This window comes from Suricata suricatta, chromosome 13 (genome assembly GCF_006229205.1).
Source record: "Suricata suricatta isolate VVHF042 chromosome 13, meerkat_22Aug2017_6uvM2_HiC, whole genome shotgun sequence".
Taxonomy (NCBI): Eukaryota; Metazoa; Chordata; class Mammalia; order Carnivora; family Herpestidae; genus Suricata; species Suricata suricatta.
The window spans coordinates 60,916,541-60,933,423 of NC_043712.1; the positions used below are offsets into that span (position 1 = coordinate 60,916,541).

Genomic DNA, 16,883 nt, shown 5'->3' on the forward strand with positions numbered 1-16,883 from the left:
AGCGCGAGCGAGAGCATGTGCATGTGCGAGGAGCAGGGAGAGAGGGAGAGAGAGAATTCCAAGCAGGCACCATGCTGTTAGCGCAGAGCCCAACGTGGAGCTCAGTCCCACAAACTGTGAAATCATGACCTGAGCTGATACCAAGAGTCAGACACTTAACCAACTGAGCCACCCGGGTGCCCTGCCTTTAGTTGTTTGTGACAAATGCCTGTGAGAATAAGGGTTTCACACTCTGAGCTAGCTCAAAGAAAGGCATCCTTATAAGCAAGGTCTTTCAGGAAACCCCCAAACGGGTCAAATAATGACAGTTTTCTATGAGTGAGGCTTTGATAGATCTCCAGCCCGGTTCTGCTGTTGTGGTTGCCAGGCTTCTGGTTGCAGACCCTTGGTTCTCAAACAGTATACTGCAGAATTGAGAGAGAGGGATGGGAACAGGGTAAGTTAAAAGGATATAGGATCAGCATTCTTACTATGATTCAGCTATTCTTTTAATGTTTTGAAGATAGCCTTTGTTAATTTCTATAATTTTTGCCTGTTTTTTTCATTGTTTTTTATGAACAAGAGGATTACCTTGGATCCTTACTTCAACATTTACATTTATGTCACTTGTTAGCTTATTTTTTTTTTAGTCCAAGTGATCTTATTAAAGTTAGGTATTAAAGAGATTGGCAAAAATGAAAGCAATGCCACTTTCCTCACTAATTTTTTTAGTTTTGGAGAATATAATTAAAGTTTCTTTCTTTTTTTCTTTTTTTTTTTTTAGATTAAATTTCATGAGGGATGTTCCTGTTCTTTTATTTGTTTTAGTTACCTGCTACTATTACTGAGTTTCACACACAGGAGGTACTCACGTAGTAATACTGAAGACATGAATGAACAAATAATTGGATACATAACACAGGAAAAAACCTACTTCTGTCTATTATTTCTTAGTCTTCTCTTTCTTTTCTACTTTTAATTGTGATAAGAACAATTACATGAGCTCTCCCCTCTTAGCACATTTTTTATGTGTATAGTACAATACTGTTAACTATAGGTGAGCTGTACAGCAGATCTCTAGAATTTCATGATTTTTGCATAACTTAAACTTTTTAGCAGTTGAACAGCAACTCCCCAGTTTCCCCTCCCCCCAGCCCCTTTGAAGTCTTTCATTGTGGACATTTTCCCTTTTCTCATTTTCTAAGATTCTACCCTTTCGTGACTCCGTTTGCTTTTCAGAAAGCTTTTTCTTAGGCTTTGTGGCCTATACTTTGCTTGCCAGCCTCTTTAATATTCATGCTCCCTCAAATACTATTTGGTGGTCTTTCCTCAGTCCCGTATCGGATGCATAGCAAGCACATAGCTCAAGTTGTTGTCGTTTTGCCTCTTAAACTTTTAGTTACTACCCAAATTGCTAGTAACTCCTAAATGCTTGCCTTTGTCTTAGACCTGGCTTGTGTTCTAAAACCATGTGTATGCTAGTTTAAGGGATAGGTCCAGCTGTATGTTCACAGACCTCTCAGGAACATGAACAGATCTGTCCACTAAAACTTCTAACATTCATTTTCCTTTTGTTTCCTAAATGCCATCAGTGTTTAGCATCTACATTCCAGAAGCTGCTCACACAGTTAGACTAGGTGGTTGCACAAGAAGGTAGTTATCAAATTGATTGCTGCTGCTGCTTTGTGATTATATCCCTATCCTTATATTCATTGCTGCTACTTCAGTGTAAATAAAGTTCTCTTATATTGGTCTCTATGATTCCACCTCCTTGGTAAGTTCTTTTTTCCTCATGAACTCTAGATTTATATATTGTTATATATTTGTTTATACCTAAGTTTGATCATGTAATATATCTTCACAGCTTACGTGTATGTCTTCTTTGTCTCTCAATATTTACACTGATGTTGCCTGAAGAAGGAATGAACATCTTAGAATTCTCTAGAATACCCACGGTAATCACTTGGGATGTAGAGGAAGAGTTGTAGGAAGCCTGTATACATTGAATTTTTTTGTCTTAAAAAATCTGTGATTCATGAACAGATACAAATGAATTATAGTAAGTTGAAAATCTTTATAACTGAATAATTCCACAGTTAAAGACAAAATTAGGTCAGAAATAGATGCCTTTTAAACCATTTGTTTTGGAGCTTAAAGTAAACAGGAAAAGTAGTAATTCTCAAAGATACTTTCTTTGTCACTTAATTCTGAACCTGTGAATAAAATGCATTGTTTCAGGGATCCGTGTCATTCGAAGACGTGGTTGTCGAATTTACCCAGGATGAATGGCAGTACATGAGCCCTGCGCAGAGGACCCTGTACAGAGATGTGATGCTGGAGAACTATGGCCACCTCATCTCAGTGGGTAAGCAGACCTTACTATATGATTTCCTCTACATTATGTTTACTTTCTTAACAGTTATCAAAACACATGGACTCTCTGTAGAGATTAATGTTGTGCAGGCTTTTGAGTAAGAGGTCTAAGATAACTGAAACCTTTAAGGAAACAAATAATGTTTATATTATTACTTTCCCATGGAAGACTTCAAATGAGGACATTTATTTTGCTTATGTTGCTGCTGTGCTCTTTCTCCACCTTTGGAAACCAGAAAGCCTATGGGTCTGGTTTATATATACCCTCAATTGTCATGTTTGCAGGGTATTGCTTGACCAAACCCAAGATGATCTTCAGGTTGGAGCAAGAAGAAGAGCCCTGGTCCTTAGAGGAAGAATTCCTAAACCAGAGGTACCCAGGTGGGTGAGCACTGACAAAAGTAAAACACTTGGGGTAGTTCAACTTTTAGGGGAATACCTCTGAAAGTTTGTTTGTTGGTTTTATCCTTTGAAACAGCTCTATTAAGATATGCATATCGGACACTCCACCCATTTAAAGAGTACAATTCAGTGGCTGTTCATATATTCACAGACACATGTAAACGTAACCACAGTCCATTTTCATCACCTCAAAAAGAAACCTCATACCCTTTGGCTATTATCTCCCTATCCTCCTGTCCCCTGCAGCCTTAGCAATCACTAATCTACTTTCTGTCTCTATAGACGTGCCTATTACAGACATTTCATGTAAATGGAATCACATATTACGTGGTCTTTTATGATTGGTTTCTTTCACATAGGATCACAAGATTCATGTATATCACTATTTCATCCTCTGATTGACAAAATAAGGTCTCATTGTGTGGGTCTAACACATTTGTTTGTCCGTTCTTCAGTCATTGGACGTTTGGGATTCTACCTTTTGGCTATTATTGAATAATGGTAATAGAAACATTCATTTACAAGTTTTTGCAAGGATTTATCCTTTTTTTGCCGTATGTTTTTATTTATTGAGTTATACTTAAGAGTGGAATTACTGGGTTATATGGTAACTATTTCAGGAGCTTCCAGACTATTTCCACAGTGCCTGCACCATTTTTCCTTTCGAATGACAGCATATGAGGGTTCTGATTTTTCCACATCTTCACCAACAATTGTTTATTATCTGACTTGTAGCCATCCTAATAGAAGTGAAGTGATATGTCATTGAAGTTTTGACTTGCATTTCTGTATTAGTCATCTGGCTAACATAATAAAATACCATAGTCTGGGTGGTGTAAACAACAGAAATTTATTTCTCATAGTTCTGGAGGCTGGAAGTCCAGCATCAAGGTGCTAGCCTTGTTAATTTCAGTGAGACTTCTTCCTGGCTCGCAGATGACTGCCTCTTGACTGTGCCTTCATATGGCCTTTCCTGTGTGCTTGCATGGAGGGAAAGAGAGCTTCCTATACTTACAAGGACACCAATGCTGTAAGAGTTAGAGCTCTACCCTTATGATCTCATTCAGCCTTAATTATTTCCCCAAAGGCCTTATCACCAAATACCATTGAGGGTGAGGGCTTCAACATATGAATTACAATTCAGACTATAACAATTTACCTCACCACTAGTGATGTCAAGCGTTTTTTCGTGTGCTTGTTGGTATTTGTGTCAACTAATAAACAATGTCAAGAATTTAAAAAGTTATAGTTTCAATATAATTCTTAGAGCAAAAAGGTAAAGTCATCCTATGTGTGTTTACTGAAAGTTTTTGTTGTGAAGCTCTTCAAACGGATTGTATAACATAAAAATTGACGTAATTTTTAGGTCATGCATATTTCCCAGTCACTAAATATAAATGACTTAATCATATTGGTTAGCTTAAAAAAGATATTCCTAAGTAAGTATCTTTGAAAGATTGTAATAAAAGAATAGTAAAGTTATTAAGTAAAAAAAATACTTTAGAGTTTCATGTTCTCATTCAGGTTTGAATTTAGGCAATAAATCCATTAACTTAAAAAAAGAAGAAAAAAAGGCTCTCTAGTCAAGAGCACAAGTTAAAAGTAAACCTTTAAGCATTCGAATGACGACACCAAACTGTATCATACCAACTATGATAAAACACAAACTAATGGAGTGCTAAGAATTTAAAATTCACCAGGATTAGGAGATAATGATGTACTTCATCTGATTATGTTAGAGATACTATGAACATTAAGTCAGTATGCCTGTATAAATGTAAATGATACTTATATTAAAATGAACCATATATTTGTACGTGTATCCTGAAATTGAAGAACAAGCCTTTCAAGTTCCCGTGGATTAACTGTAAGATAGTGAAATGCAGTGTTAGTCTAAAAAAGAAAACCTCAATAAATCCAATTTAGAATCCCATAAATAGTAATCTCAACATATTTTGATAAATCTCAAAATTAATGATAACATGAATAAAAAAATCTCTTGATGTGGATATTTCAAAGATACACAAAAGGATATCAAATCCAAAGTTGCATGACATTTATAAAAATAAATATGCATTTTATGAACATTAGGATATGTGTAAATTAGTGAACAGAGGCAAACTGGTAGTCTCCTAGTAATAAATGAAGCAAGAACAGTAACCAAAATATAGAAGCAGAATTTAAAAGTAAAATTAAAAATCAATAAACTGGAGGATTGAGAAATTGTAGAATGTTTCTTACAATAAAAAACAGTAAAATGGATGAAATTTGAGCTAACCCTAACAAAGACAAAAGAAACGAAGCACTTAAATAATAAATTCAAGATTGTAAAGATTTAATGCATTATCAAAGCAAATCTCATCCATACGAGTGATGTGATAGGATTTGCTCTGTCAGATATGTAAAGCTCTGAGAGTTAAGTAGTATGAAACTGGAGGTGGGATAGTTTTATATACAAATACATATATGTATATATTTATACACACACACACACACACACACACACATATATATATATGTATTAGTGAAATACAAAAGGAAGGTCAAGAAAATCACGTATGCTTATGGACAGTTGGTCTTTGACAGATGGTACTAGCCCCACAGAATAGTGGAGAAAGAATCTTGAGGTAACCTTTTGGATCTACATGAAAAATGAGATCCAGGTGGCTCATAGACCTGATTTTCAAGGCAAAACTAGAAATACTCTATATGATAACAAGGAGATTGTGTTCATAACTCTCCTTAAGGAAGGAATTAATAAGATATAAAAAGTATTAACTGGGAGAAAGATGTAGTAATGTATTGTTTTACTCTGCCCTCTAGGTACAGCAAAATGTATACGTGTGTGTATAGACCTAGACCTATGTATAGGTATATGCTTATTATTATATGTGTATATGTAAAGAGAGGGAGGGAGAAAGGACAAATGCAGTATTCTGATCGATTACAAAATAATGAAGGTGAGCTAGGGGCCTTGGCACCTGATAAAAAACAGGGTGATTAGTGTTAGGAGAATGCTGGTAGGGACCCTGATCTCTCACCCTTCTCCACTGTTAATGTGGCAGTCCACTCCTCCAACTCCCAGAGGTGTCTGTGGAAGTTTAGTGGAGAACATGGACTTCTGTCCACACTTGGCAGTAGTGAAGCTGCACTTCACGTCTTTTGTTGGCATGATTTCAGAGGAGGTTGGCTAAAACTGAACATTAATTTTGATAAGTCCCATTTATTAATTTTCTCTTAAGTATCATGCACTTGTGCTGCCTAGAAGTATCAAAGCTCAAAGTAACACACAGATTTATTCATGTTTTCCTCTAGAAATTCTTAAATTTCACATTTTACAGTTTGTGATGCACTTGGTGTTAGTTTTCATAGACAGGATGAGTTGTGTGTCAAGTTTAAATTTTTGAAGGATGTGAGGGTGATCTGGCTGCCACCTTTGTCACCCCCTTGACTGCCAGGGTTGATTCAGGTGATCTGGCTGGCTAGGCGGGTGTCCCCTTCCTCCCTCACTGCTCCATGTGCATCCCTCCCAAAGCTGTGCGCTCGGCTCGCTCGAAGAGGATGACCTTCCCCGATAGAGGAGGACCTTTCTTCGGTCAAGGGTTTACGAGTAGTTGTGCTCCCCTGCTAGAACCTCCAAACAAGCTCTCAGGGTCCATTTGTAGGAGAACGTAGGGTAGTCAAGCTTCCAAGACTCCACACACATCCAAATGAGAAAGGTAAAAAAAATGTTTTTTTGAAAAGGGAAGTCTAGTTATTCTAGCACCGTTTTAATGAAAAGAGTCTCATTTCTCTATTGAATAGCGCTTCCATTGTTCTTAGAAAATGGATGACCATATATTTTGTATGTGGTTCATAAGTATAAGTACTTGTGTACATGGTACATGAGTATAAATACATGTGTATGTTTATACTTGTACTCTGTACATTTAAGACTATATATTTCCATGCTATCTCTATTCTTTTTTATTTATATACATATTTATCCCTACACGAATACCACATTAACTTTATTGCTCTAGATTCTTTTTTTTTAATGCTTTATTTATTATTGAGACAGGGAAACAGAACGTGAGTAGGGGAGGGCCAGAGAGAGAGGGAGACACAGAATCTGAAGCAGGCGCCAGGCTCTGAGCTGTCAGCACAGACAAAGCCCGAGGCGGGGCTCGAACCCATGAACCGCGAGATCATGACCTGAGCCAGAGTGGGACGCTTAACTGATTGAGCCACCCAGACGCCCCATATGACTCTAGATTCTTAATTAGGCCTTGAAGTCAGGTAATGTGAGTCCACCAACTTTCTTATGTATATAAAGTTTAAGATGAGCTTCTTGATATTTACGAAAAGCATGCCAGCTATTCAGTTGGGATTGTATTGAATTTATAGATCAAATTAAAGAGGATTGATGTCTTAACAATACAGAGCCTTCCAATCAATAAAGAACATGTACATATCCTTTTATTTATGATTTCTTTGATTCCTTTTATCAGTAGTTTTCAGCATACAGATACCAAGTATTGTGTTTTTGTTTTTTCAGCACTGTGGTAAATTATATTCCTTGTCGGCTTTAAAACTCAAATGATAATTGCTTGTATTTGACTGGCTTTTGTGTATTGGCTTTGCATTTTGCCTTGCTGAAAACAGTTTAGTTGAGTTCTTTTGAAGATCTTGTGACTCTGTGGGTAAACTTCCTCTGTATCTTTTATTTCTTTTCTTTATTGCATTGGTTGGAACTTCTAATACAGTCTGGACTATTCCAGTGCTAATGTGAAGTCAGGTAATGTGAGTCCACCAACTACTCACATTACCTGGTGCAAAGGGTAGACACCCTTGTCTTTTTCTAGTCTTAGTAAGTATTCAGTCTCTTATTCTTAAGTATGATTCTAGCTATGGACTTTTTGTAGATTCCCTTTATAATAGGTTAATGGATGGACTTTGAATTCTGTAAAATATTTTTTCCCTTAAATGATGTGATTGGTCTTAATTCTTTAGATGATTAATATGATGGATTCCATTGATTGATTTATTGCAACAGTTTGTATTCTTGGGATGAACCCCCACGTGATCCTGATAAACTGTTTCTTTTCATATATAGTTTGTTCCTTTTGATGCCTTTTTTTTTTTTTAAGGATTCTTACATTTATGCTATGGGGGATATTGGTCTGTAGGTTTCTTTTCTTGTGTTTTTGAGAAGAGACTATGTAACATTGGTGTTATTTATTTATTTTTTTGTTTTCTGTTTGGCAGAATTCACTAGTTACTGCCAACTGATCCTGGAATGGTTTCTTGGAACCACATCTTTGCTGACCACGTATTCAGTTTCTCAGATACTGACCTATTGTGTTACCTCTTCCTTCTTGAGTGAATTTGGTAGCTTTTTCAAATGAAATTTGTCCTTTGCACTTAAATTGTCAAATGTATGGGCATAGAGTTTCCCCCAAGATTCTTTTATTATCTTTTTAGTATCTATTGTATCCGTATTTATATCCCCTTTTGCATTTTTTTCTGACATTAATACTGTGTGTCTTCTCTTGTTTCCTCTTGGTTATTTTTCACTTAAAAAAATGTTCTATGAACTAAGCTTTGGTTTGATTATTTTTCCTCTGCTTTCCATTTTCTTTTTCATTGTCATCTTTGGTCTTTATTATTTTCTTCCTTTTTCTTTAATTTGTTTTCTTTGTCACGTTTCTCAAAGTAGAAGCTTAGGTAACTGATTGGAGGTCTTTCTTTTCTGATATAAAAGATTGTAAGCTATCAATTTATCTCTGAGAATTACTTTAGCTGTATCCCACAGATTTGTATATGTTCTAAACAGTTTTTGTTTTCATTCCATTCTAAATATCACAATTTCTTGGGAGATTTTCTCTTTAACCAGCAGGTTCAATGGAAGTTTATTACTTTAGAAATATTTTGTGTCTCTCCAGGTAAGTTTGTGTTAATGATGTCTAGTATAATTTCTTTGTGGCTTGAGATGACACTTCATATGATTTCTGTTCTTTTATATTTGTAAAGATTTTTCTTGCAGTTCATGATGTAGTCTACCCTGATGAATATTTTATGTGTGTTTGAGAATAGTATGAGTTGAGCTATTTTTAAAATGTACTATGTTCTTGGGTTTTGAGAGCCTAGTTATTCCAAATGCTGCTGCATCCCTTCTAGCTATAATAGTGTGGTATTCCTGCCACTTTTCCCTTTTTTTTTCTTCCCCTACCTCCTGTGTTGCCACAAGTACCCTAAAAGAACAGATTTGTTTCTTTTGCACATTCCATAGAGTAGATAGGAATATGGTTCTAGGAAGAATTTTGGCAGTGATTGTTGTTACCGTCCCTGAACGTCCTATGAATAGAACTTTCTTAGGATTCTTCATGATCTATCCAGTGAGCTCTTGGTTTGACTCGTGGAGAGAAATTTTGCAAGAGTGTCCAGTCCTTTATACCTGCAGCAATGGAACTTTCATTTCCTGTTAAACCTGGCTAGGACCACAGGGAAATGTTTCATTTTTGTAGGCTTGAGTACGGGGAGTATTCTCAAAAAGATTTTCTGTTCTGTTAGAATGTCTTTATTTCAGACCTTTGGCCAGAAGGCATAGGGTTTTCTTGTAGCTCTTTTTTGTCTGTGTGTGGTTGACTTTGGATTGCAGGCTTCACCAGCACTCCAGTACCCCACATAAGATTTATGGGAAGCAGACAGAAAAGCCTTGGAACCCTCTGCCTTGTCATTCCTTGAGTCCCACAGTCCACATTCCATTTGATAGCATCTTACTTTTTAAATTTATTACTGATTTAGTTATTGATTTGTTGGTTGTCCAGGGAGTTTTTTAATTGTAAGAAAGAGGACTTGGCCATCTTGGCCAGCACTGGACACAATTTCTGTTTTCTTTAAATAACATGGATGAGGAAAGAGAAAGTGTATTTCTTTTTCTCTGTATGAATTACTAACCTCTGGGAATTTGACCTGTAGCAGTAGAATGCAATACATAACAAACAGATGGTGGTAAGTTCCTGCCCATAAGAAGTGTAAGATATAAAGGTGCTTTCAATTTTTCTCATTTTAGGCTATTTCAGCGTTGATATTCACATTGAGGGGAACCAGGAAAAACAAGAGAAAGAGAAACCTCTGTGGCAAGTAATATTCACTAATACCAAAACATGGAGTAAAGAAGGGCAGAAAGTTTTAAAAACACCATTTAATCTGGGTATAACTCCACATTCTTCAGGAAAGATGCCCTGTAAATATGACTCACGTAGGATGAACTTGCCAGTTGCTTCTGAATTAATTATTTGTGATAGAAACTATTCAAGAAAGAAGGCTGATGACATGGATATATGTAAAACGTTGAAGCTTGATACTAAGCATGAGAAAACTCATACTGGAGAGAAGTCTTACAGATATAATGAAAATGCCAAACCTCTCAGTTATTGGAAAAATCATCAGAAACTTGAAACGCTGGAGGAATCGTTTGAATGTAATGAATTTGGGCAAGTTTTACATGATAAGACTGTTTGTGTTATAGGAGAGGAATCCCATAAGGATGATGAATTTAGGGGAAACTGTGATAACTACATGGGCACTGGCACAAAAGAGAAATGCGTTGATCTTAATGAATGTAGGAAATCCAAAACCCCTGTTGAGCATTACAGTAAAGGTCACATGACTGTGACACACTATGAATGTAACGAAAGTGAGAATAACTTCAGCAGTATCTCATCTCTTGCTCAATCTCAGAAAACTGCCACAGAGCAGAATCCTTTTGCAAGCAATAAATGTGATGAAACCTTGAGCCGGAGTGCAGCTGATAGAGTACAAAAAAAGACACAAACTAGAGATGAATTTCACGTGTATAATGGATGTATAAATACCTTCTACCAGAAATTAGACCTTAGAGTATATCAGAGAACTCACACAGAAGAGGAATTGTACCAATGTGGTAAATACAGGAGGTCCTTCCCTCAGAACTTAGCCCTTCGTGAAACTGAAGAGAAGTCATTTCAATGTAATGAATGCAGGAAATCCTTTTACCAGAAAGTACAACTCATTCATCATCAAAGGACCCATCCAGGGGAGAGACCTGAGGAGTGTGGGGAATCTTTTTGTTCAAATTCACACCCTATTCATTATCCTGGAACTGATACGGGGATCAGTCTCTATGAATGTACTAAATGTGGGAAAACTTTCTGTCAGAAGTTAAACCTCAGAGAAAATCTGACAGTTCACCCAGAGGAGAAACCTTATGATCACAGTGGATATGGGAAGTCTTACGATAAGTGTGCTCTCGTAGAATGCCAAAGAACACACACAGGGATGAAACTCTGTCAAAGTAACGTATATGGGAAAACACTCTCCAAGATGTCACATATCAAGGAACATCAGAGAATTCACACAAGGGAGAAATCCTACAAGTGTATGGAATCTGCAAAAGCTTTTTCTAAGACATCACATATCAGAGCACATCAGAGAATTCACGTAGGTGGAAAACCCTTCAAATGTGTTGAATATAGGAAAACTTACTCTCATAAGACACACCTTAGTGCACAGCAGAGAATTCATCCCAGGGAGAAACCCTATGAATGTAATGGTGGTGGGAAAACCTTTGCTGGTAATTCTACCCTCAGAGCATATCAAAGAATTCACACAGGGGAGAAACCTTATGAATGTAATGAATGTGGGAGGCCTTTTGCCCATATATCTCGTCTCAGAGCACATCAGAGAATTCATACCGGTGAGAAACCCTATGAATGTAATGACTGTGGAAGATCTTTTGCCTATAATTCAGCCCTTAGAGCACATCAGAGAATTCACACAGGAGAGAAACCCTATGAGTGTAGTGACTGTGAAAAAGCTTTTGCCCATAATTCAGCTCTCAGAGTACATCAGAGAATTCACACAGGAGAGAAACCATATGAATGTAATGAATGTGCAAAAACCTTTGCCCATAATTCAGCCCTCAGAGCACATCAGAAAATTCACACAGGGGAAAAACTCTATGAATGTCATGAATGTGGGAGAACTTTTTCTCAGAAGACACACCTTAGTACACATCAGAGAATTCACACAGGTGAGAAACCTTATGAATGTAGTGAGTGTGGAAAAACCTTCTCTCAGAAATCATACCTCAGTGGACATGAGAGAATTCACAAAGGGGAAAAACCTTATAAATGTAATGAATGTGGGAAAACATTTGTTTATAAGGCTGCCCTCACTGTCCATCAAAGAATTCACACAGGAGAGAAACCCTATGAATGTAATGAATGTGGGAAAACTTTCTCCCAAAGGGCACACCTCTCTGCACATCAGAGAATCCATACTGGGGAGAAACCTTATGAATGCAATGAATGTGGGAAATCTTTTGCTGATAATTCAGCCCTCAGGGCACATCAGAGAATTCACACAGGGGAGAAACCCTATGAGTGTAGTGAATGTGGGAAAACATTCTCCAAGACATCACACCTTAGGGCACATTTGAGGACTCAAACAGGAGAGAAACCCTATGAATGTAATGAATGTGGGAAAACATTCTCCCAGAAGTCATATGTTATTGCACATCAGAGAATTCATACAGGTGAGAAACCCTATGAATGTAATACATGTGGGAAGCCTTTTGCCCATAATTCAACCCTCAGAGTACATCAGAGAATTCACACAGGTATAAAATCCTATGAATGTAATGAATGTGGGAAGACTTTCTCCCAGAAGTCACACCTAAGTGTCCACCAGAGAATTCACACAGGGGAGAAACCCTATGAGTGTAATGAATGTGGGAAAGCTTTTGCACAAAATTCAACTCTCCGAGTACACCAGAGAATTCACACTGGAGAGAAACCCTATGAATGTAATGAATGCAGAAAAACTTTTGTCCGTATGGCAGCTCTTAGAGTACATCACACCAGAATGCACACCAGAGAGGAAACCATACATGTGGTGAATTAGGGAAGTCCTAAATGGGACTCATACCTTATTAGATAATACACAGTAAATAAGCTCATGTCACACAGACTGGCAAATTCTTTCCTGTAAATGTATTCTTTTCCACTAGGCACATGACTTATCTAAAATCCCAGTCTGCTTCATTTGATTGATGCTGGTCATGGAATATGACACTATTACATTTAATCTAAGTCTAGCCTTCAAAAGTCACCTTACATTCTTTCTGTCCTATATTGTACTAGAATAGACTTCCAGGGCAGACTTCAGTGCCACGTATTAAATTTGGTAGAACACAAGGTGAAACAAGTCAGAATCTGAATAATTGGGTGAAACAATTTTCTGCTAACGTCTTGACAAGTTGGCTTGTAAGAAAAACATCAAATTGTTGAATGTTTACAGATTTTGTTCTATTGGTTAAATGCACATAGTTTAGATAATTCTGTTCTTGTGGGACAAAACCATATGAATATAAGTGTCAGGAAGACCTATAAAATTCAGTCTTTCACTATATATCAGAGATTTCATATGAGGAGGAAGCTGTCAATAACCTGAATCATGAGAAGCCTTCATTAAGAATTATAGAACACTCAGGGAAAAACACAAAAACCTTTACTATATATTAAACATAAAATAATTAAGATTTGACCAAAATCTTATATTTTGATAAATTTTATTTTAACAAATAGTGAATGTTTGCTTCAGATAATTTTTTTTCCTGAGGTAATGTCAGTTTCAGAATTGAAGGTAAAGTCTTCACCTAGAACTGATGTACCTAAATTTATGATTTATATGTCACATCGTTTTATAAAAAATATAAAATAATCTGTACATAAATACAGTAGAATGTGAAGTTTTAAAGATGGAAGAATAACTTAAATTCTATGAACAACCCCAATAAATGTTGAGGGCCAGTCTCTGAGCTATGTGGTATTAGTATCTGTATGAGTTTGTGTAATCATCCATTATTGGTGATGAACCCAATCCTGCTCTGGACCTATCCATTCTCCTTTTTGATTCATAGTTTATGTTCTGTAGGCTTCCTTCAGCTTGACACTGTTGATGCTGTGAGTTTTGGCCTGCCTGCTAGTGTGGCCCTATTTTTCTAGGACATTAGAGACCCATAAGATTTCCTAAGTATCTTTGTGTGTATGTACTATCCTTGTGTGTACGCATGTATCTAGATGGATGCGTGGACTGAAGGCTGATTTTTTTTTTTTTTTTTTTTTGGCGTTCATCATATCCCACTAGTGGCCACTGTGTAATTATCAAGGAAATCATCTCCTCATCCCTCTTGTATGCATGTAGCCTGAGCGTCTTGTGTAGGATCTTCTTCCAACCTCATAATGTATGCTCACACTGCAGCATTGCAAACCAGTTTTATTTCTGTCCTCTTTGGACAGCAGGTTTTGGATTTGGAATGAAAAAGACTACTTTCATGTCATAAGTACCACATTGGTATTGAAAAGCAGACTAACTTTTGGGAAACAATTTAGAACCGTATAGTCTTAGCCAAGAAAATATTGGTCAGTCTGCCATCATTTGAGGCTACATAGTTTGGTCAGCATAGAGAAGGAAATAAGTGCATTCCTCATTTTTAAAAACCTGGACCATAAAGTTTTTCTCAACTCTGGGCACATTGCTTTCTACAAGTGTGATCTGGTAGATTGAGCACGAGGGCATTAAGTCACTTGCTTCCTTGAGTAAATTTCCTGTTCCCAATCCCCTGTTGATACTGTGTGAGGGAAAATGATGGCATACCTTTAGCATTAATTTGAGAACATGTATTTATGTTGACACTGGGTTGTTACCACCCAGTGGCATCACTGCCAAAGAAAGCCATTGGATGAAGGCTGTATCATAGCACCAGGGCTACTACACCAGCCACTGAACCAGCACTCCTTGTGACAAGGTGGTTCCAGCAGCTAAGAAAATGTTTGCTCTTCCCAGTCTCTAACACCTTGATACAACTTGAGCTTATTGTACAATGTTCAAAGGGAAATGAAAGAAAAAAAAAAAGACATCTCTTTCTGCATGCCTGATTTTTCAGAAAACTGTGGAAAAGGAAATGATCAAACCTTGAATACTTAAAAAAAAATTAACTTCAGTCTAGAATAGTTTTAGATTTAAATAAGAATTACCAACACTAGTTCCTGTATACTCCTTACCCAGTTCCTCTTACTACCATCTTTTATTACTCTGGTATATTTGTCTTAACTAAGCAATGACACTGATGAATTATTAACTAAAGATTATTTTTCAGATTGCACTGGTTTTTTTCTAATATATACTTTTTTATATTTCAATATGCCATTCAGGATACCACATTACATTTAATAGTCCTGTCTCTTAATCTTCCACTGGTCTGTGACAATTTCTTAGACCTTCCATGTTTCAGTTACCTAGATAGTTTGAGAAGGACTTGTCAAGTATTTTATAGAATACCTCTTGATTTGGGTTTCTCCTCTTTTTTTTTTTTTAATGATTGCACTGGCACTACAGGTTTGTCTTGTGTGTTCATGTTGTTTTGTAGGGAGATCACAGATAAAATGCTATTCTTACCATATTAATAGTATATGCTATCAATATGACTAATCACTTTCAATGCTAAGCTTGATCACCTGGTTTAGGTTGTATCCCTCAGAAGTATGTGTAGGTGAGCACTATGCTCCTTGGTAAAAATGTATTTTATCTTACTTAGTTTATATTGTACACAAACTAAAATCAGAATTTTTAAAATATATTTCTAATTCAATGTTGGGAACAGTATAAATACAGATATGTAAAAAGTTTAACACCCAGAATTTAAAAACTTGACACTGATCCAGTTCATAGTCTAAAATTTTTGTTTTTAGTATTTATTGGAATATGAATAAATCATTGCCCTTTGCCCCCAAGGATTTAATTTCAGAATTTTATTCTCATACCTCATTATCAGAGTGGTGCCCAATTCTTCTAGACCATTTAATTCCTAAAGTTTAGACTTTGAGTAAGAGGACTGAAAGAAAGTTTGTTTCATGAGCTTATTAACCCAGATCATTGCATTAACCCAAATAACAATAGGAGATGTGAAGAATGACTGCCATCATAACTATGAAATATATAATAGGAGAAATAAGTAAAACTTAGGTGGAGTATTAAAAGCTTTTAGCTTGTATAGGGTTTTTCAAAACCATTGATAAATTGGATGGTACTAGTCAGAAGATTTAAAAGGAATGGGTGTGTTATCATTAGAAGGCTAAGTTTAAAACTATATACTAAAACCATAGGTAGATGACATAGATATATAAAGATGTAGGAGCAGAAGGTTACACCCAGATAATAACTAAACTATGGAAGGACTATAGAGAAGGAAGAGCGACTAGTGAAGCAGGAACACATGGGCATATGTTAGTGCACGCATATAGTGCATATTGTCAGACATGTGTGAGTGAAAACTTAATAGGAATTCTTATAAAAGCAACACTTCTGGGAGAAAACTATGTTGATTGGAGTACATGTGGAAAATAGAAAATTTGTTGATAAACATGTTCTCAAAACAGGCCTCTGATAGAAGACAATAATGCAATAGTACAGGCAGAAGGTAATCATGTCTCTATTGGGATAAACAGGAATAAGACATTTATTACACTACTCTGGAAACCAGAGAAGATGATTATTAAATTTTTTTTGAGTATACAACCTTTATTTTGTTTAAGTTTCTAAATACTGAATTTATTACTTTTTTTTGGTTTTTGTTTTTTTTTAATAGTTTATTGTCAAACAGGTTTCCATAGAACACCCAGGGCTCTTTCCCACAAATGCCCTCCTCCATTACCACCACCTGCTTCCCTCTCCCTTTGCCCCTCCCCCTTCTACCCTGGGTTCATTTTCAGTATTCAATAGTCTCTCATGTTTTGCGTCCTCTCTCTTCCCCTCGCCTCCCCCACCCCTCTCCATGGCCCTCCATTAAGTTCTCCTGTTCCTCCTGTTAGACCTATGAGTGCAAACATATGGTATCTGTCCTTCTCTGCCTGACTTATTTCACTTAGCATGACACCCTCAAAGTCCATCCACTTTGCTACAAATGGCCAGATTTCATTCTTTCTCTTTGCCATGTAATACTCCATTGTGTGTATGTATGTATGTATATATATATATATATATACACACCACATCTTCTTGATCCATTCATCAGGTGATGGACATTTACGCTTTTCCCGTGATTT

The 16,883-nt window shown here is 36.5% G+C and overlaps 1 protein-coding gene across 2 annotated transcripts in view; it reads left to right on the forward strand.

The window, feature by feature from the left end:
- ZNF658 (zinc finger protein 658) overlaps positions 1-13,597 on the forward strand; it is a 16,594-nt gene extending 2,997 nt beyond the window's left edge. For both annotated transcript variants that reach the window (XM_029920173.1, XM_029920172.1), the window contains 3 exons: positions 2,218-2,344; positions 2,638-2,733; positions 9,809-13,597. In XM_029920173.1, coding sequence (XP_029776033.1) covers positions 2,218-2,344; positions 2,638-2,733; positions 9,809-12,681 — 3,096 coding nt within the window. In that variant the 3' untranslated portion in view covers positions 12,682-13,597. The remainder of the gene's footprint in view (positions 1-2,217; positions 2,345-2,637; positions 2,734-9,808) is intronic.
- The last annotated feature ends 3,286 nt before the right edge of the window (positions 13,598-16,883 follow it).